Source organism: Passer montanus, unplaced genomic scaffold (assembly GCF_014805655.1).
Source record: "Passer montanus isolate IOZ18808 unplaced genomic scaffold, ASM1480565v1 scaffold17, whole genome shotgun sequence".
Lineage (NCBI taxonomy): Eukaryota > Metazoa > Chordata > Aves > Passeriformes > Passeridae > Passer > Passer montanus.
Window position 1 is genome coordinate 13,387,265 of NW_024364270.1, and position 20,958 is coordinate 13,408,222.

Below are 20,958 nucleotides of genomic sequence, written 5' to 3' on the forward strand. Positions count from 1 at the left end.
TTTTGAGTATCAATTTAAATTCCTTGGAGTGAATTTTTACCATCTGGGAAATGCTTCACACTTAACTTATTTTCAGTAACTCTTCGCAAAATACCAGGGCAGCACAGTTTTCACCAAATCTTTCTTTATCACAATTCTATAATTCCAATATGCTATCTAATTATATAAAAAATATGCAGAATCACACTTGAACCGTAATCGGGAAAAATTGCATCGGTTTTGCTTATTCAGACTTTGAACTTCAAACAGCTTTGGTAAACACTTCATTGGAAAGGTACATTTCCATTGACAACCACACTTTTCAAGAGGGTTTTCCTGTTTACTGTGCCTCTCTGGGTCCAGAAAGAGGATTAGAGTGACCAATAGATGGGATCAAAAGAGAATGCTCTATAGACTTCTATTTCCTTAACACTACACCATATACCATTAAATTATGCAAAAACCTTCCAGATTTTGTATAAACATCTTCCAGTCTAATATGTGCCCCCATTCAGGCAGACAGAAGAATTGTTTGATTTCTGAGAATTGTGAGAATGTCACATTAATTTCTACATGTTTAACATGCTTATTCTCAATTTTATATCATCAACCAAATTCACTAATGTTTTATGCCTACAGAAGTTCCCATGATGGATCCTTAAAAGGAAATGTGTCCTCTCCACCCCAGCACAGGAAGGGATTGTGGGATTTGCACTAGATCTGGGAAGGTTGTGAACAGAATGGTGGCAAAATTAATAGCTTCAGAGATCAAATTTAGGCACTGAAAGTTCTAGAACTATTTCTAGCATGATTCACAGATCCTATCCTTAGTGATAACATGTACTGCATTCACTTTATATGAAACCTTCTTATGAACCATACTAACACTAAGCATATACAATTGACTGAATGCCACAGCAGCAAAAATGATGACACAAGAGCTTAATTGTGATGATCTTAGAATATTTAAGGGTTCAGAGTTATGCAGAAAATTGGTAAGAAGATATTGTGAAAAGCAGAGAGTAGTAATGGGACTATAGCTGTGATGGTCTGAACTAGGTATCTCTTTCTACTTATATACTGCTCTGAATCAACACAGAGCCAGACTGTGTACTGCTCCTGATCTTCTGTGGATGTGTGAAAGCCTGCCACAAGACCTTACACCAGATAGCAAGACAGCTGTCCAAAAACACCAGACAGAAACTCTCCCTGCACTCCATGGTAAGGACTGAAGAAATAAACCAATCCTCTTTTTTTCTGCCATGTTACATCTTACACATCTGAAGAAAAGAGGTAACAGTTCAAAATATCATGCACGAATTTGCACTGTTAAGTAAAAGTAAAAAATAATAAAAACAACAATTTTTTTCTAACATCTCCATGCTTTTGTAATAACAACTTATCCAATGGGATTCAAGTTAAATTTATCACTGGCGTAACAAACAGTGGACAACAGTCCCTCCTCTTTATTTCCCAGAGCAGGTTGTGCCCAGCTGAGACAGACTTCTTTGATGCGCCTTCATCAGAAAAACTTTTGAGTCTGTGCCACAATTTAGCCCATAAAGTTGTCTGAATGCTAAATGTTCAGCTTAGAATGCAAAATGTTCAACTTAAAATCAGGAGTTACTCTATTACAAAATATAGTTATTCTATTACAAAAAATGATATTTTTCCTGAGCAGAGATTTACTTCACATCTCGGGAAGCCACAGAGAATGAGTTATTTCATCTACAGGCAGAAATAATTTTGCTTCTGGCATATACTTCAAAGCAATTTTTAGAATCTGAAACAGAAATAAGTGATGTACTGTGCTAAAATGTCCCAAATTGATTGCTAGCCTTAGAAAAACAGGAAGCATGCAGATTTAAATGCCTTTTTAGAGAACAGAATAATCCCAAGTCTTCTCAGTTAAGTGCACCAGTCCAATTCAGATCTGTTTTAAATCACTGTTAAGTTCTATCCTGCACATGTTCTACTTTAGAATTATAGACTTAGTCCAGAATGATATCCCACTGGTTTTGAACTAATGTATTTGCCTCCAGTGTTTTTAGAAAGAAAAAGCTCTTCAACACCAGTAATTTTTAATGTGTTGGAGTCTGATTGCATCTGAAATCTGCTATACTAAGTAACAAAATTTCCACTGTTACCAATAAGCTTTGGATCAGGCCCATAGAGAATTTTAACTGATAATCATAATTTTAAACACATTTTCCTAACAAATTGCATATATTGTCAGTATCAGACATGCTATGACACCTTCTACAGATAACTACATAGGTATAGTTATATAGACTTATAAGTGTAGGTATCTTGCAGAACATTTTATTTTGCAAAGTACATTTGCACATCTTGATCTAAACAGTGAGTTCAAAGAATAATACAGCATATGTAATGACAGCATGTAATTAAAACTCCTTTATAAACAGTCTAATTTATTTTACAGGTTATGAATGAATGAGTGATAGCACACAGAACAGTTTGCTATATCCATTAAAACACAGGTACTTGAAAGATGGATTTTAAAATATAGATGAGAATTAGCAATCAAACTGCTGACTGTTAGTTCTCTTTCTCTTCTCTCTCCCAATTTTGACCTATCTATTCATTTTTTCTTGTTCTCTTTCTCACGGTTCTGACATTTCTAAATCAGAACACAAAATTTCTCACCAGATTTAGCATAATCATATTATAGACATTTACTTAAGAGAAAAACTGGACCTACCTTCCATGTCTTCAGTTTATTTTTAGTTCTCAAGATTCCAGGGGATGAGGGGTATGAGGGCTGCTAAGAATTACATTTCTTTTACAAGACGAATTATTTGCTTAGAAGTCTTTTGTTTTGTATCATCACTGCCATTATCTTTGATTTATCAGACTGAGAACTAAGACAACTGAAAGCTGTGAAATGCAGTTAACATATTTTTACTATTTTGTGTATTTTTTCCTAATACTACTTTAATGACAGTATTTAGTAAACAATTGTTTAATCTTAATTTGCTTACAGATATGATGCTAATTCTGCTCTCCATGGTGCTGAGGCACAATTTAACTATGCAGAGTGATGGGTGGGTTTTTTATTTGTTCAACACTATTGTAACTCAGTATCAATATCTGATATGATATTGGGTTTGGAAGTGCAAATGACCTTACTGGTTGTGATGCAGAAGAATGGAACAGGAGGAGAGCTCATATCCAGTAACCAAGCTTGGTTTCCAAGTGCTGAGAAGAGTGCAAAGAGCTCCCATAAAAAGAAATAAAGCTCTCACAAGGAAAACACAATATGACATCTAATTACAATGAGAAGTTTAGAACTTATTCAAGACATAATAATCTATGATCATTTAAATCCCAAAAGGTGAAGAAAGGTGACAAGTTTATGACACTTTCTAAAGTAATTGTGCTGATTATTTACAAAGCTGATGTAAATTATTTAAGGCAACTCAATATTATCCTTGGAGTAATAAGAGGCAGAATAGTTTAGACCAAAATATATGACATTATTAATCTCAAACAGTGTAATTTAAAAATCTAAAATATTGAAGTATGCATTAAGAGTGTTTACTTCATCAAGATTCCAGGTAAACACCATCATGAGATATTCTTGCTTCGATGTTGTGTGTAGCTCATTTTGTGATAGTGGTTTGCTTTCACTGACTGAGACAAAATGTTTCCCCATGACTACTGTTGCTATAGGTGGTATTTCAATTGCTGCTTTACTGTGGAAGAATTTTTTTGAGAGAAGGAATGTATCAGTTCAGAATTTTCTGAAATCCTAAAATTACCATGTGTGATTATTTCCTGAAATAATCATTAAGACACATTATGACACTTGATTAGAATTTGAAATAGGTCTGTTCTAAAATTTTTCTACACAATTAAATGAGTCAGTACTTTGGTACTGCTCACCTTATCTTTAATTGAGATTAGTGTTGTTTCCATTTCCCCCTCATTTTCAACATGTAGTTACATGATAAAAGCCAACACATCACTCAGGCATCTTGTAGTACCTTATCAAGAGTTTTCTCTCAGCATTCCTACATGGATGATACCCAACAGTGCTCCATCTCTATTGCACTGTAGATAAATTCAGCACTTGCCATAGAGTGAAAGCATGAAGCTACAGCAGATGGGGGCTGGCTGCTTGTTAAACCACCAAAGAGCAGCTGCCTAAATTCTCTCAGAAACTCTTAAGTGATACACTGTCCAAGGAGAACTTCCCCAAACAACGTGTAGATACCCCATGTAGGCAGATATGGGCTGTCACTTCCACTGGCATTACATCCTCGAGGGGTTTTCTGCCTATACTAGAGTATGGTATTTTCATATTTTACAATATGAAAAAGAAAATGGTGATGAACATTTATCATTCTCTGGTCATGGTATAAAACTACCTCCTAAGTCACAAAAAAAATTGGGGAAAATAGTTCATGCAGTACATGCTGCTCTGAGAAACAATGTCTGTTTTTAGCTTTGTGAAAAATGCCTGGTAATACAGGGAAAAACAGTCTTCCCTGTTCCCTGAACCTGTATTTTCAGAACTGTTTTTCTTTTATGTTGTTACTCAATTTTTTTTTTTTCTTTTTCAGTGTCTCATTTGTCTTCCCTATGAAGATGACATAGAATACATTTCCAGAGGAGGAGGGAGGGGAGGGCAATTTTGAGTATCATCTCACTTTATCTGAGGGATATGAACTAGCTAGCAAGTAGGTAAGGGTTATTCTAATTGCTTGGATAGACAGCAAGCGATTGAAATAATTGAATATTTATGGTTTTAACATCTAACTCCTGGAATTGTTCCCAGAAAAGAAGAGCAAAACAATAAGCTTGGTTATACAAAACCCGTATCTTGTAGTCAGGCTTTCTGATGGTAAAAGGGACAATTACAGCTTTTTCTATATTTGAAACATTCAGAATCTCTCATTTCTCTTTGTTTTCATTCATCTAATTTTTTCACGGTTAATAGGAGCTCGCTCATTTGTACTGAAGGCTTACAGGTGCACCTTCATTAGTGTTTTAGCTTGGCTGGGAAGTCTCTCCACAGTTCCTATTTATGGTGGGTTTGTTCACATCCTGGAGCAATCTTGAAGTGCAATCTTGAAGTTCCTTCCTTCTGGGTAAAATTAAGTGGGAATGTGGGCTCAGATGTGAGCACTATACCCCTGTTTACTTTTACATGACTTACATGATCTGCTCTTCCATCATTTTTAAGGTGCCACTAGACTTTCAAAGCCAATATATTAAGATCCAACATGGATCTATATGATACACAGGATTTCTTTGAAGGATGTCTGGTTTTTACTTTTGCGTTAGTAATAGCAACATTAAACTGCCTCTTAGTACACTGCTGTGTAGGCAAAAGTTGTTTTTTATTTTCTAAATTCAACCCATTTATCAGAAACAAAAGTCCCCAGTGACAAGCTTATGGTCCTACTCTGGGAAATACCAAATTAGAAATAAAAAAGTAAATTAACTTCTAATAATTTGTTACTGAATTCTTTCTATTAAATATAGAATTCAACTATAGTATTTGCTTACAGTATTCCATGGAATCCAGTGATGGAATTCACTAAAACTGAATAAACCTACGCCTACCTTTCCCCTGATTAAAATTCATGTAAGCTAAGCATAGCAGCATCACAGAGTCACTGAATATGCTGGGTTGGAAGGGACCCACAAAGGTCATCAAAATCCAACTAGTAGCCCTGCACAGCACCATCCCCAGGAGCCCCGCCCTGTGTCTGAGGGCATTGTCCAGGCGCTCCCCGAGCTCTGTCAGGCTGGTGCTGGGACCACTGCCCTGGGGAGCCTGTTCAATGCCCAAACACCCTCTGGGAGAAGAACCTTTTTCTAATACCCAACCTAAATCTCCCTTGACCCAAATTGAGGCCATTCCCTCAGGTCCTGTCACTGGTCACCACAGAGAAGTAGTATTACAGCTCTCAAGCATGCCTACATATATATGTGTGTGTCTGTGTGTGTGTGTGTGCATGAGTATCCGATATCTTGATATTTGATAAATTAAAAGCTGTTCAGGGAGTATTGTATTTGAAGAAAAACTTAAATTTAAATTTAAAAAAACAAGCATAATGGGCCCCAGAGATGTATTTAAACTAAACTAGATTTTTAATTAATATTGTACTAAAATGGTATGGTGAAATTATTTTTTGTGTGTCTTTGTGTTTTCACATATAGATTGAGGTTTTGCATGGAGATTTTTCTTTCTTGACAAGCAAACGTCTTGCAAACATTTGCACAAGGACATACCTCTCTCTACAGACACTTAGAGCCTGACCTGTGCCAGAAACACAGACCCCATTATCAAAGCTACAATCTACATGATACTTTGAAAAGAGACTGCAGATAATATTACATTGATTATCATAAGTGTGACACAAACTCCTTGGTGTGTGTTGCCTCTACTGTTGACAGAATAGATTCTGGGAGGAAGAATTATAAAACATCTTGCCATTCTATGAGATATGTCTGGATGCACCAATTCTTAAATATTTTCTTAAAAAATAAAATCCATAGGAGACAATATTATTCCTTGTGAGCTGTACAAGTTTGATCCAGAGTTCTTTCTTAAGAGGGCATTTCAGCACGATTTACATATTAAGAAAGCAAATATAATGCCACTACAGAGTAAGTATTCAAAACTTTCACCCTTGTAAATACATAAACAATAAATAGTTGCTAATGAGATCTACAAAACGCCAACAAAAGTGAAAATAAGACTTTCCTTCTAAATGATTTAACAAAGATCTTTGATATAAGAAAAATATGCATAACTAGGAAAAAAAAAAAGCCAAGAGATTAGCTCAGTTGGCCAGAGCATGCTGCTAATAACAAAATGGTCATGGCTTCGATCCCTGTATGTGCCATGCACTTAAGAGTTGGACTTTATGATTTTTGTGAGTTCCTTCCAGCTCAGAATATTCTGTGATTAGGAAATTATTCTATGTCTCAGGAACTGAGAATCTTAGTTTTATGAACAGTACTGTTGAAATGCAGAAAATTGGCATCAGATGGTGTCACAATTTGCTGAGTACAAGTGACACAAATGAAAACTCTAGAACATAAACAGTTTTTAGCCTTCTGAGTTTTGAAATGATCATTGAAACAAAAGATGGAACTCCCTCATGGTGACTAGATACTTAAGTGTGTAACTCCTTGCAAAATTCCTTATAGAAACAAAATCTGCATAGGGGTTGCATGGAGAATGGATCCATTCCTAGAACATACATCCAGTAAGTTACATAATACACAGGAAACATCCAGGAGGTGCTTGGGCTCAGGAGGACCTTGGGCTGCAAATACTCAAAGGCTGTAACACTCTGGAGAGGTGTCATTATGCCACTGTTTTGCAATTACACATTTCCCAAAGGCATTCATAATCAGTCAAATAGGGCACAGGGTAGAAAAAACTTTACTCCTACTCAGACCAACCACATTATTTTTTGTCCTTCTGCTTTTGCTAAACTTATGTGAACTTATTTGTTTGGGTATCTGGTGATTCTCACATATTATCAGAGTACAACTGTCTACCTTCCCCAGACATGGCCATGTGCATTTTTCTTCTTCAAATGAGTAAGTTCAAGCCTCCAATGAACCCTCTGCATACCTCTAAGAATTAATATCTCACTATGTAAAAATTAGAAATGTAGAAAAAAATCCTTTTTATTTATTCAACTTTACCGTTAGAGCTACGTTACAATTATAAATACGAACTGAAAAGTCATATACCTAACTTCTATGATCAAGTGCTAAATTAGGTGAAACATATAGTTTTTCTGTGTTTTTTCTGTGTTTCTGTGGATTTTCAAAGAAATTTTGAGAGTTTCAATTTTATTATAAACTGAATTTGTACAATCAATCATTTCTACCAAAAGGTAGAAATGGTCCTGAAAACAAGGAGTATTTAGATATTTTTTAAACCTGCCATTACTTTTAAAATTTCTAATTACAAATCAAACTAGCCACCATATAGAAGTTATTCATTATAGCAAGAACCAGATGCAAATATTTAATCTTATTTTACAGTAAGATCTACTCAGTCATTCTAAAACCATTCATGGAATTATCTCAGATTTATTGACCAAATCCTGGTGAAAAAAGGGTTTTCAAGTCTGGACTCAAAATTCTGGAGCTCATAGCATCATATCAATTTCAGGAAAAATGACAGTGGCTATTCCAGAATGAGAGAGACTGGTGTTCAGTTTTCATCTTTCACTAAAAGGCATCAAAGTTTAATTTTCCACAAGAACCCTATCATCAGCAATGTACTCTAATATTTGTCATGTTTACATTGTTCAGCTAGAGCTGTTTATAAAATACATAATTAATTAACTATGAGGAAGACTGACTCTACCCTAGTTTTTGGATATCCACCAAAGGTAAAGAAGGCTTGTTTTCCCACCCCCATTGTTTTACACAGCTTGGAAGGACATAAAGAGAAAGGATTGTTACATCAAATGATAGAAAACATTACAATGGGACAGCAAGGAACAGAAACAAAGAAAGAAATCTAGTGAGTTGCATGCAAGAAAGAGAAACAAGAATTGTCTTTAATTTCAGAATGACCTTAGGAGAAAACATTTTTTTTTTGTAACTGACTGGTATGTTATACAGAGAGCTTTTTGTTTTTTCCTAAAACTGGACATCACTAATTATACCCAGAGGACTAAAATTTCTTTAAAAAAACAGACAGAGTTTTGCTATTTCCTTCACTTCTAATCATCTCACATATGGCTTGGAAATACAGCTGGTGAGTAGAAAGCTTTCTAAAAGACACAAAGGAGAAGAAGCAGAAAAGTAATTAAATATGAATAAGAGGACATGACACAGGAAAAGAAAGATTGAAATGTAAGATAGAATACTCTAAATAATGTTACAATCAGTTTAAGTGCATTCACAGGATAAAAGAAAACTACCACAAACAATATTGTGAGGAATTGAAGACTGAGACATTCTAGTGCTCTTTGCTTATTGCCTTCATCTCACAATGGCAATTATTCTGACTGATGAAGTTTTCAAGAGCATCCGTCCACAGCTTGGTCAATCTTATTTACAAAACATCCAATGAAAAGGGAACAATACAAGCCATGGTGACAGCCTAAAGACTAAAACAATCTGTCTCTGCAAATGGTACTATTACAAGTTAAGGAGTTATTTTGCTTCTGGCTAAATGTAAAAAAACAACCAAACAAAAACAACAAACCAAAACAGTAAAGGAAAGAGCTAAGATGACAATCAGACAAATATGAGTATCATCTATAGTTACTCTGCTTCTAGAGATGGCTAAGAAGTGTAAATGACACATTACAGAAAATATTTTTTCTTTTGACTTTACATGTCAGGATAGTTATTACAACTGGAAAAAGCTACATTAAATGCAGATAAATAACATTTTTAATTATATTGCTTCTAACAACTGCACTCATAACCTCAAAAGAAGGTTCCTCAAAAGAAGGTCTTAGACAGTCCTTATTGACTTAATATAGTAGTATCTGTTGCTCCTTCAGGGAATCATTTTATGGTGTGATGAAGCACTTATTTATCTCTGATGACACCTCTCAAGGAAGGGAATGCATACAACTAAATGAAGTGTAAAAGATTTTAATAGATGCAGATAGACATGTGTACAAACACACATACATTGCAGTAAGCTTTACATTATGCCTACTTGAGAGGCAAAAAAGGATTCAGAGAATCAGCCAACTCCTGGACCTGACAGTAGTGTAATGCATAGTGCTCCTAAGGATCCTGAGGGAAATTTTCCCCACTTTTAGGACAGCCTCTAAAATTTTCATCTCCAGCATCATCACAGCTTTGTTCTGTTGCCTACCTTCCTCCTTGCCAGACTGAGACTTAAGAATACAGGCTTTCAAAATTAGTAAAAAATACCTTAAGTATTACAACAGATTTTTTCCCCTTATTGTATTGTCAACAATAGCTAACTGGCTTTATTCCAAGTAAGCAAATAATGTGAGTGAAAAGAGCAAATCCTGTGAAGAATAGCCATTTGAATAAAAGATAGGCAGGCACATGGCTCAACACATGCCTTTCCACATGTGGTCAGATGGTTCAGAATTTGATTTGAAAAGAGATAAGCTGTTCATGTCATTCCTTGTTTGATTAACACATCCAGTGCTGTATCTGACAACAGAAATTCAAGACCCATCTGCACTTTTATTCCCTCAATATGCTTGTTCCAAATTGTTTTATTTTCATATTACTTTACCATTTTTTAGCAATCAGAATGTCCACATAGTGAGTGACATATGAAACAGTATGTTTGGAGAGCAGGTTCACATGAACAACTAAGTGGGTTTAGCCTGGATAATTCCTTTAAGCCTAAGAAAAAACTGAATGACAACACTGCAGAGGCATTACTGAAGGGCTGTCATGAACTTTAAGTTGGAATAATATAGCTAATTCCAAGGAGATTACCTTTAAGTTCAAGTGGCATGAGATTCAAGGGGCATATTGTATCTAATGTTTCATGAAGGCACTAGCACAAACCAATTTCTTGGAAAAAGGTATACTGCTTCTGACTGGAACAGGAATTGGTTTCATCCACAGCTTTCCAGGTACTGCCTTAGAAGACCTTTCTGCCACTAGATTTTTGGATGTGTTGACATATTTGTAACACTGAGATATAATTACAATGAGCTGCATGAAACACATTTCTTTGAAATTGGACTGTGCAAAGACAATAATAGCTAACAAAGAGAAGTTTATAACATTAATCAACCTTACATTTCTCTGTCCCTGTGTGACAAACTGTGTCTTGCCTTGGATAACTTTGCAAAGGCTGAAATTAGAAGTAGCAAAAAGAAGGGCAACATAAGGAGACCTCAACATGCTACATCTGCTGGACAAGTTAATTAGAACAAAAAATAAACTGTATGAGACAGTACAGAGCATGATCCCCAGTAGCAGTTCCTGGAATAGCTCTACTATGTCTTACTAATTGCATTCAGTTGAACATAGCAATAAATTACGGGGAAAAACAGATAATCTTCACAGATGAAAAGGTTCAAATTAACCTGTTTTGAAGAATGCCCTGGCAGAATTTGTTGCATTGTAATCAAGAAGATGATGAAGAAAATTAAAAGCCAGAGAAAAGAAGGCCTGAATTTGACCTTCAAAGCCATTTCATCTAGAAAAGAGTTTTCAGTCAATGACAAGTACAGACTGGCAGTACCAGTGTTTTTAGATATTACCTCACTGGATGTACAGGTGTCTGGACAAAGGAGATTGCAATGCTTTATCTACCAAAATTTGTTGATTATTCTGATTTCATTACAAGGCAATATTTTCCCCTTTTTCTGTCACTTGAAAACCACATGTTCTTTTGCTAATTAGTGAGGTTTTGTTAACAAAGACAGTGCACCATGAACTTGCATACAGCACACCCAAAAAAATGGTCTGGCAATAAAAGTTACTTTCTTCTTATTTGTATTCCTTTCATTTTGTATTTCACTTCTAGTCATTCCAAAACCTTTTACAATTGAAGAAACAAGGCTTGAAGAGTCTACATAGACATCAGAGTTTGATATTTTCATATCAGCTCTTAATACATGAGATACTTGAATGAGAAAGTAATGTTGACAAATACGTGACCTACTTCAAAAAGCAGCTTTGTATTGTCACATAAAGAAACATTCCTGCACCAGAGTAAATTCTGACTGTATAAAGGAATGTAACATAGCCAAGAATTTTAGGCCTCATCTCTGAAAAAAGTTTCTAATTCTAATGGGTTGTATTTCTTGATTCTCTCAAAAGAAGAAGACAAAATTACAAGTTTTGAGCTTTTAGGGCTGCTTTTGCTTCTGAAATAGGGCTTATGAGACAGAACAATTTCATGAGGTATGTACTGTAAAGAAAAATCTTAAAACACTTATAGAAGGAATCGAAGGTGTAACTCAAATATAATTTTTTCAAAAGTAAATGAAAAAAAAAATTATAGTTTACACATTAAAGCTAAAATTCTTTAATGTTTCATTCCAGCCTGTTTTAAGGAAAAATGTAGCCTTTTTAGATGTACTAAATGTCTCTCACAGTCAGAGAACATGGCATATAAAAGCAGTAACAGCTACTTCAAGGACCAGTGGAAACAGCCTTTCTAACTAAGAGATAAACTCAATAAATACTTCTCACTACCACAACAAGATGAGAGAAAAACTGTATCCTCGTTTACAATGAATGGCATACTGAACTTATTGAAAATGTACAGATTTTCATGGGCTGGAAATAAAGATTGTAATGTGATTACCTTCAGACATTTGCTGGTATTTTTGCTGCATGCATGAATCTGAGTACAAACCTATTTTGTGAGCTGAAACAGAACAAGAACCTCTGTAGAACTGTCCTTTTAATTTCATGGCCCAATTATACTTGGGACAAGAAGACATAATGAAATTATATGGGTTAGAGAAAGATCCATTATTTGGACTGATCAAGTAAAAACAAAAAAGAAAATCATCCAGACAGTTTCAGCTGCAAGTGTTGATTGTGCCAAGCCAATGTTACCAAAAGGCCACAATTTTGTTGCCTTCAATCTTTAAGATTCACAGTTTCAAGAGAATTTGAGGGATATGGAAAACAAGGCAGAGAGATCTCTTAGGCAGGCATTTCCCTGAAAGCCCAGGCTGCCCTCTCCTGGAGTGAATTATCTTGCACATCTGTGGTCTTAGTTCACGGTCAAAGTAACACGAGGAACATCTCACAAACAACAATCTCCTGATTATCAGGTATTTAATTTTTCATGTGTGTTATCTTACAGAACACCTACTAAGCATGCATTCAGATGATGAAGAAAATCACATGCACTTGCTGGGACAGAGTTGCCTACAGAAATTACTCCCTGTGTAATTAAGTGGTCTCACTTTTAGTACAGTAACTTATTATACTACTATGTGTAGTAGCTGATATTACTGGGATGCACTGGCTTCCAATTTGAGGTGAAATGCAATGCTATGAAAGCATGACCATTCACCTGGAATTCAAGAATGCTTCTCTTATGTCAATGATCTAGCACCAGACAAAGCCCTGAAAAGAGGTCACGCCAACGCTGCATTCACGCAGTCTGCCCTACACACACTGGAGTGAGAGAAATGCTGCCAACTTGTTGCAGGTTCTTCCACCAGTTAAAGTTCAAAACAAAGGACAGAACCTTTATTTTTACATCAGGCAACCTGATTTTAAGCATGCATACAACATACCTGGTCTGTTTACTCTACAAGGCTATCTGACGCCAAAGCTGATGCACATATTTACCATTGCTTTTGACCCGTTCTCCAGATTATTGCTCAGAAATGTTGACATATTCTGTCATTCAGATAATATGTCTCAGATATTAAGTATATCTGTGAAATAGTTAAGTGTTTTTCTATTTTATAAAAATATCCTTAAAAATCGGGACCCCTGTTTCAAATTTTGTGATGTAGGGAATTAGCAAACACCAAGAGCACAACTGTGATCCCCAAACATAAAAAGGAACCATCAAAAACAGGTTGATTATTCTTTGGTAGCAGACTACCAAAGGTAGTCTAGACTACCTGAGGTAAAGGTAAAATTATGAATATTTTAGAATAATTATTTTGTTGTATTCATTTCTCACTTTTATCTGAATTATAATGAATCTTTGCAAATATTGTGAAGAAAACATAAAAAGCACTGTAATTGAGTAGGGAAATACTTATTCCTTATTTAGATGGAAGTTTCTGATTTAGAAATCCTGTAAAAAGCATTTAAATTGTTTCACTCAAATGCACACAAATCTTCAGTTAAACTAACCATTATTTTAAGATGCAGACTTTCCATGTATTTTCAGAAGGTTATATTTAGGTCATATGATGACTTGTATTTGTTGTCACTGTAGATCTTGAAAAGAAACAAGGGACCTTTCAGTGAAACAACAGCTAGCTAAAGCAGAGAAAAGCTGTAGCAGAACACAGACCACTGTTTCTGCTGCTCCTTGCTGACCATTATTTTAGATAGGAAACAAGCCTTAAAGACTTTTCCAAGAGAGACAATTTTGGTCTGTTCCTTCCAGATTTTGTTATTCTCTTTCCACACTAGTACTCCTTGTCTTTTGCAGAGTTACCATGCATCATCTATCAGTAAGGAGTCAAAATGAACTAAATTATCAAAATAAAATGTGGTTTTTTTCACTCAGGGTAATAGTATGTCTAATATGGGATGCTGTATAATACTTAAATAATTCTAGGACACCAGCTGAAAATTGAGGGTGGAATTTTAATTTAACTGTAATTATTTAATTTACTAATGGTAAATGAAGGATTACTGATGGTAAAATGCACTATTGAAAAGCTTGTCGAAGATGCCCTGAACTTCAGTCATTTTGCCTGTTATTTTTTCTTAGCTTTCTGGGCAGAGATAAAAGGAAATTCAGCTTTCACTCAATCCATAAATCAAATCTTCCACAAATTAGAAGCATAAAATTCTAAGAAGCATGACCTTATAGTCCCAATCTCAGATAAAATTAAATGCAGTAATTAGAAGTTACTGAGTGTAGGCCATTGCAGGTTTAACCAAAGACGATAAGAGTCAAGCGAATCCAAATACTATGAAGAACTTTAACAGAATTGTGCAACAGCAGAAATCTGGAGAAGTTAATTATCTAATGGCAGTGAATGTTCTTTCTGTTTTCTTATCTTTGCTTTTAAACATCAAGAAATATTTAGCATTATTCAACTACCCAGAATAAAATTGTGATTGCTGAGAGTTTACCGTAGAAAAAAAACTGTAACAACAGAAAACAACCAAAACATTAAAGAATCAAATGACCCCAGACCTAGGAAGAAAAAGATACCATTCAAATTGCTTCCAGTTAAGTTTGAAATTATTTGCTACACCCTTGATATAAGCACTTTCTTTTAGTTTCAAAGATGACACTATTATCTTTGTTTACATTATACTCCAAAAAAACCAATATGAGTAATCTCTGACCACTTTAACTCTCTCTTCATCAAAGAAGATAGGATTTCTCACTCTTATTTCACAAGAATTCCCAAAACATATAATTTCCTATTGATCTAGCTATGAATTTTTTTTAAACTCTACCAAGTAGGATTGAAGAAGGTTCATCTCATTTCAAGACTAGTGCTACAAAAACCAATTGATAAGTTTGCACTGAATTTCAACATTTTTATTCTTTTTATTTTACAGTAATCTACTCCTATTTATATTTAAAATACAATACACTTTTAAACTTGATCTGCAGATCCCATAAACTAGCTATCAAAGACATTTGTTTCATAACATCAGCTTTCCCAAATACTATACCCTTCTGCCACAAATTTAGCCTAAATAAAGCAACTTTTATATAGAATTTGAAAGGACAAAGGTAAATGCTTGTTTTACTAAAAATTTCCCATTCTTGAAGCTTTGATCTGTGAAAGAGGAAATACTTCAATCCTTTTGAAAGCATTTTCATTATGTAAATCTCTGTTTACAGATAAAACCTTCCCCATTCTATCACTCCACTCAACACTTATCATTCTTCACTGGTGATTACATAATGATTTCTAATTACATTTTTTCAACTTAAAATTCTTATTGGAGTATATTGACCACACAATGATGTATTAGTCATCATCATTTCAAAAACTACAATACCTAAATTCTAGCAAAGTCTGGAAATTAAAGGTTTTTTATTCAAAATAGAATATTCAGGAAAAAAGTATGTCTCATAATACTGGTCAAAAAATACCAGAACTCTTTGTAGAGTAGTAAGAAAAAAAAAATCAGGAATAATTTTGTGTATTTATGATAAATGTATTTTACTACCAAAGACAACAGCAATTCCAACTTAAACCCAAAGACCTAATGTTTTATAAAGCTTTGTTGACAGACAAAGTAAGCTTTTTTTTCTATACCTGTAAGTTCTTTTTCTTCAAGACTGTATTCCAGAGATCCAAAGGAATAATTAGCTGGACTGATTGCAGGGGTAGAAATAAAACTTGCACAACCAATGGATGGGTTGATTTCAAAATAATTGTGGCTGTGATTCATTCGATGAAATTCCAGAGAAGATACAATGGATGTACGTTGCTTTGGCTAAAAGAAAAACAGAAGTTTGTCATGAAAAATGCAGACTTTGTATGTAGTTTTAATCACTTGACATTTAATAAACCTTTCTCTGCTTTTACTGCTTTTATTCTGCTCAAAGGTTATAGTAGTAAAAATCATTTCATATGATGAGCTCTGGTGTGCAGATAATTTCCTTCTAAAATCTGGATTAATCTTTATTAGAAAAAATGCATGTCTTCATTCTAATCAATTTAATTCAACACAAAATAGGCCTTTACAGCCTTGCATATAAAAATTTCAATCATCTTTTGATAAGAAGGGGAGCTCTCCACCAGCTGCATTTCTGGGTACATCTTGTAAAACAATTAGACCGCTGATGTCTGTATAATGAAGTTTACTAAATAATACCAAGTGCCCATCACTCGAAAGCCACCCTCTGCTGTTTATTCCATTTATGAATATGCCTCAAATATTCAAAGACTGAAATGTCTGGAAGCTTAAGGGAAAACTGTCAGCTTGAAAAACATACATGAAAATCAAACTTTCTGCATGAGTTTTCATGGAACAGTTAAACAACTTGGTACTACTTTATTTCAAATATTTACTTTCAAAGGGAACCCCTGAGCAGACCCCTTTTAATGGTTGTGCTTTGGATTGCAGAGCAGTTTTAAAGCATGAGAAACAAATTTCTTTTGGGTGGATCTACATCATCAGGTGTAGAAATTAAATCTATATAATGTGTTCATCAGGTCAGCAACAACTTTTTCACTACATGGACTTGTTCCCACTGCAGTGCAATATGTACTAGTACAGGCATAACCTTAGTGGTCAATATCACAGTTTTTAAGCCACAGACCAGTGCTGGTTTGCAATGCCGTGCTAAATCATCTGTTGCAGCACTCATTTGGTTCCATAGCCACAATACCCTAATCTAATAATGCTCCTTGCTGCTTCACATTAAAGTGAAGACTGAAACATTAAGTGTCTCCAAAACAGAGGCTGTCTGTATATTTATTTCACAATAGAGAAAAACATCTCAGGAAATTCTGCCTTGGATAACCAAACCTGGAGAAAAATAAGAAAAAGAGAGTAAAAGATGCTTCATCTCTTCTTGTTCTAGCATGTCAGGCTTAACATGTCAGAGTATTTGTAAGGGTAAAAAATTTGTTCCTTATTAGTGTCAAGACCTAATTATTACCGTTGGGAGCATAAGATCCTCCTTGCACCACAAAGGTATTCACCATCCCTTACCTGTTAAATCTATCACTCTATTCCAGTAGAGTGATTTTCAAATTTGTTTTTGGTCCATTTAATTTTTAGATTACAAATCCTGTAAAGCTTGTGTTATAAATACTGAACCAGGTGGTTTTCACTAAAAATTCACCCTTCATATTGGAATGTCAGACAGAAAAATTCAATAGAATTCGGTCTGTATAATGTTGATTATTTCTTCAAGTTGTGTTAGGCATCATGTGCATTAACTGTGTCATGTTAAAACTGAGAAAAAAGGGAAATTTTGGTAATCATTTGGAACTCATCTCTGGTCTATTGAGCAGATTTACTTTCATTAATAATTAAAACCAGTTTCTGCTTTGAAAGCCTGACTCCTAGGTCTGGGAGAGTTAAATGAACAGGGACAGACTCCAACATCAAACAGTGGGGTTGGAAGTCATTGTTTGGGATCTAAGCCAAAATAACTCTCAGATCAGACCAAAAACACTCATGTGTATTAATTAAATCTAAATGGCACACTTTTGCTAGACAACAGATTCATGAATGACCTAATTATTTCTAAAAATGAAAACGATCTCTGGCCATTTAGAAGTATGTTTCTGGCCCTTTCCCAAGCAATGGTGGCTTTGCACATTTGCAGGACTTAAACTCCTGTGTTGAAAAGGGGACACTTCTCTTAACGTGAGGTCTGGCATCTCTGGTTATTTTTAAGCCTAGACAGTTTCTGTCTAAATAGGAAGCTGGAGTGGTCCATTTTGTCTCCCAAAGCCGCTCCAAAGGCAACTGCCCTGGAATTTGTCTAGTCACACAGCCACTAGTTTGTCTGTGTGCCCCTTTCTTAGAGGCAGAATAGCAGCATCTGATACACCATTTAGCCTTTCACTACCTTCTTTTGGACTTGGGCATTATTATTACTGATTCAGAGAAACATATCTAAGTTTAATGTCTTTCCAGTCTAAGGCTTCTGCGGAGAACCTCTCTTGGCCTCTAGTACTGCACAGCATTACACTACTGCAATATATTTGGAGTTAACAAGGTCCATCCATCAACATGTGCCAATTTTTCTACATAATTAGTCAGGAATCCAGCATCTAAGCTTTTGCAGCTAACTAACTGTTAGCTAGAAACTAGAGGAACTAGAGCACTTTTGCTGTGTCCTGTAAAATGTTATGCTGTTAAAGTATGCTAGTTGTTCATTAATATATGCTCTGAGAGACTCAGTAAACCTGTTTGTGCTAAGTGTATCTCTCTGCCTTTATCTCTCTAAAGCACTATTTGCACAAAAAACAAACTAACAAAAAAAACCCAGTAGAAATTAATCTCTTTTTTTTTTTCCTACAGTTAGGATGAAATTCCATTTCTGATTTCATCAATCAAATTTCCAGCTCAGCTTTTTACATGTACCCTTGGTATTTAAGCTCCCTGAGCAGCCAGTTGAGATCAAGCCAATAAAATCATGATCTAGTGCGTGTACCATGAAGAGTTCAGAGAACAATTCACCTCACCCCAGTCCCCTTGGTATTGATTCCCTTGCCTTAATGCAGGTATCTACCACCACTGCAGATTCCTTAGGGCATCCCACCTGGCCTCCAGCTACCATTCAGAAGAGTGCGGGTCTCCCCTATATACACCCCGTACAAATACCTGTACATGTGCATTTCAAAGACACCTCTATAGCACCTTCAATGACATTACATTCCTACTTTTAAGTAACTGAATTGAATCCTGCAACTGCCCTAAGCATGATGGGAGATTAGGACTCTAAATCACACAGAGATTCTTATACACAGAAATGAAAGCAGAGGTGTTTCAGTCCCAGATTTAATCTCACATCCAGCTCACACCTAGAAACACTCTAGAAATCTTTTCTTAGAATCTGATGTCAAATTCCAGTCTTACTGGCAGTAATTCCTGATCTGGTTTGCTGATTGCCCCTGCCAAAGCCATTGTTTAACTACATTTGCCAAGAACTCTTGAGACTGTTTCTGAAAAAGTCTAAGATTATTTACTATATTGAACACCATAACTCAGTCAAGGGTCAAGATTTCCTAACTGTGAAACACAAACTAAAACTCTGTCCCAAAGAGATTCCTTCATTCTTCAAGGCCAGCTTTATCATTACATGCCTTCCTTGTACTACTCCAAAGGTCTGGACATGCTTAGATAACCCTTGTGACATTCTGGCATACTTATGGCTTCACTTCACCCCAATAAGCATGCTACATAGCATGCAGATTTGTCCTTAAGTAGATTTTTATTCATTACACTCGTGTTTAATCCGCTTGTTATGTGTAAATCTATTTAATGACCGATATTTACTTTTTTAGGTATTTCTTCACAAATATTATTTCAATTGTCAAAATACCAACTTAGAAAACCCCACACCATCCTAAAATAGCATATCAAATCAGGCTAATGAATAAATCTTTTCAATGCATAAGAAAAAATGTCAGTACAAATCTTTAAAGATATTGCAATAATAAGATTTAAATAACTGTTAAATCAGGTATAATAAAAATATTTTCATGTTCAGTCTGTAGTGAACATATAACAATGAAAGATACCCCTTTGAAACTGCAAAAACAGGAAAAGCATCAAAATACACATATTGAAATGTTTTTTTTATTCAAAAGACAAGTAAGAATTTAATCCCTCCATCAATGGAATTTGCATGCAAGTTCTGTAATGCTGCCATGACTGGCATGTAACATGAGCAGGCAAGGGATCATTCAAATATTTCTTACAACATTTAGCAGAGGCAGTAGGGCAAAACTCCTTTCTCAATTCAACACCAAAATATTTATTCAACTTTGAAGTATACTCTGCAATACAAGCTTCTGACTTCATCTTCTTTTACCCTTGGGATCTGTGTACATAGCACTATCATAGTCTTAAAAAAATTAATTCTCACAACACTCAGTACTATGGCAGAGCTAGTTGCCCCATTTTACAGATGCTGAGCAAGGGTATAGATCTTTCCCAAGGGACAGATGTGTGGTTTTTTAAAATACTGAGAACCAATGAGCCTAAGGAAATTCTGCATTTGGCAAAACCTGACAAATTCCAGACACCCTATATAATGTAGAAACTGATTTCAGTTGCAATATATCATGCAGAAAATGTATGACAGAAGACAGAACTGCACCTACACTCTTAAATTCTAGTTAGCACATAAAATACAGACTTACCAAAGAAAGCAAGAGGCTGAAGCACATTCCCCCAGGCTCATATCACATGTTTAACACTGTGTGAGTGTACTTGTGTGGCCACTTAAATCCCTCATTTTGACACCTGCTCAGATAATTAAATTCTTTCAATTCTCTGATCAACTCACTCCTTCTTCAGAAATTTTCCCTTCTTCAGCTTGCTTCTGAAAACTCATTCTACGCACTAATTTTCCCTTTCATAGAATGGTTTGAGTTGAAAGGAACCTTTAAAGGTCATTAGATCCAAACCCTCTGCAATAAGCTGGGACATCTTCAAGTAGACAAGGTTGCTCAGAGCCCCATCCAATCCGACCTTGAACACTTCCAGGGACTGGGCATCCACAACTTCTCTGGGCACCTTTTTTTTCTCCTACCTATTCTTGCATTCCTTCCAAATCTACTTATATTACTCTAAAAAGACCTGCACAGTATCCAGTTGTTCCAGTTCTATTTGGTGTTCCAAAATTTGCTTTTCTGTTTT

The 20,958-nt window shown here is 35.3% G+C and overlaps 1 protein-coding gene across 6 annotated transcripts in view; it reads right to left on the reverse strand.

Annotated features, from left to right (window-relative positions):
- Nucleotides 1–20,958, reverse strand: part of ANKS1B (ankyrin repeat and sterile alpha motif domain containing 1B) — a 411,921-nt gene that overhangs the window by 239,982 nt on the left and 150,981 nt on the right. For all 6 annotated transcript variants that reach the window (XM_039703948.1, XM_039703945.1, XM_039703947.1 and 3 more), the window contains one exon: nt 15,885–16,065. In XM_039703948.1, the coding sequence (XP_039559882.1) occupies nt 15,885–16,065 (181 nt within the window). The remainder of the gene's footprint in view (nt 1–15,884; nt 16,066–20,958) is intronic.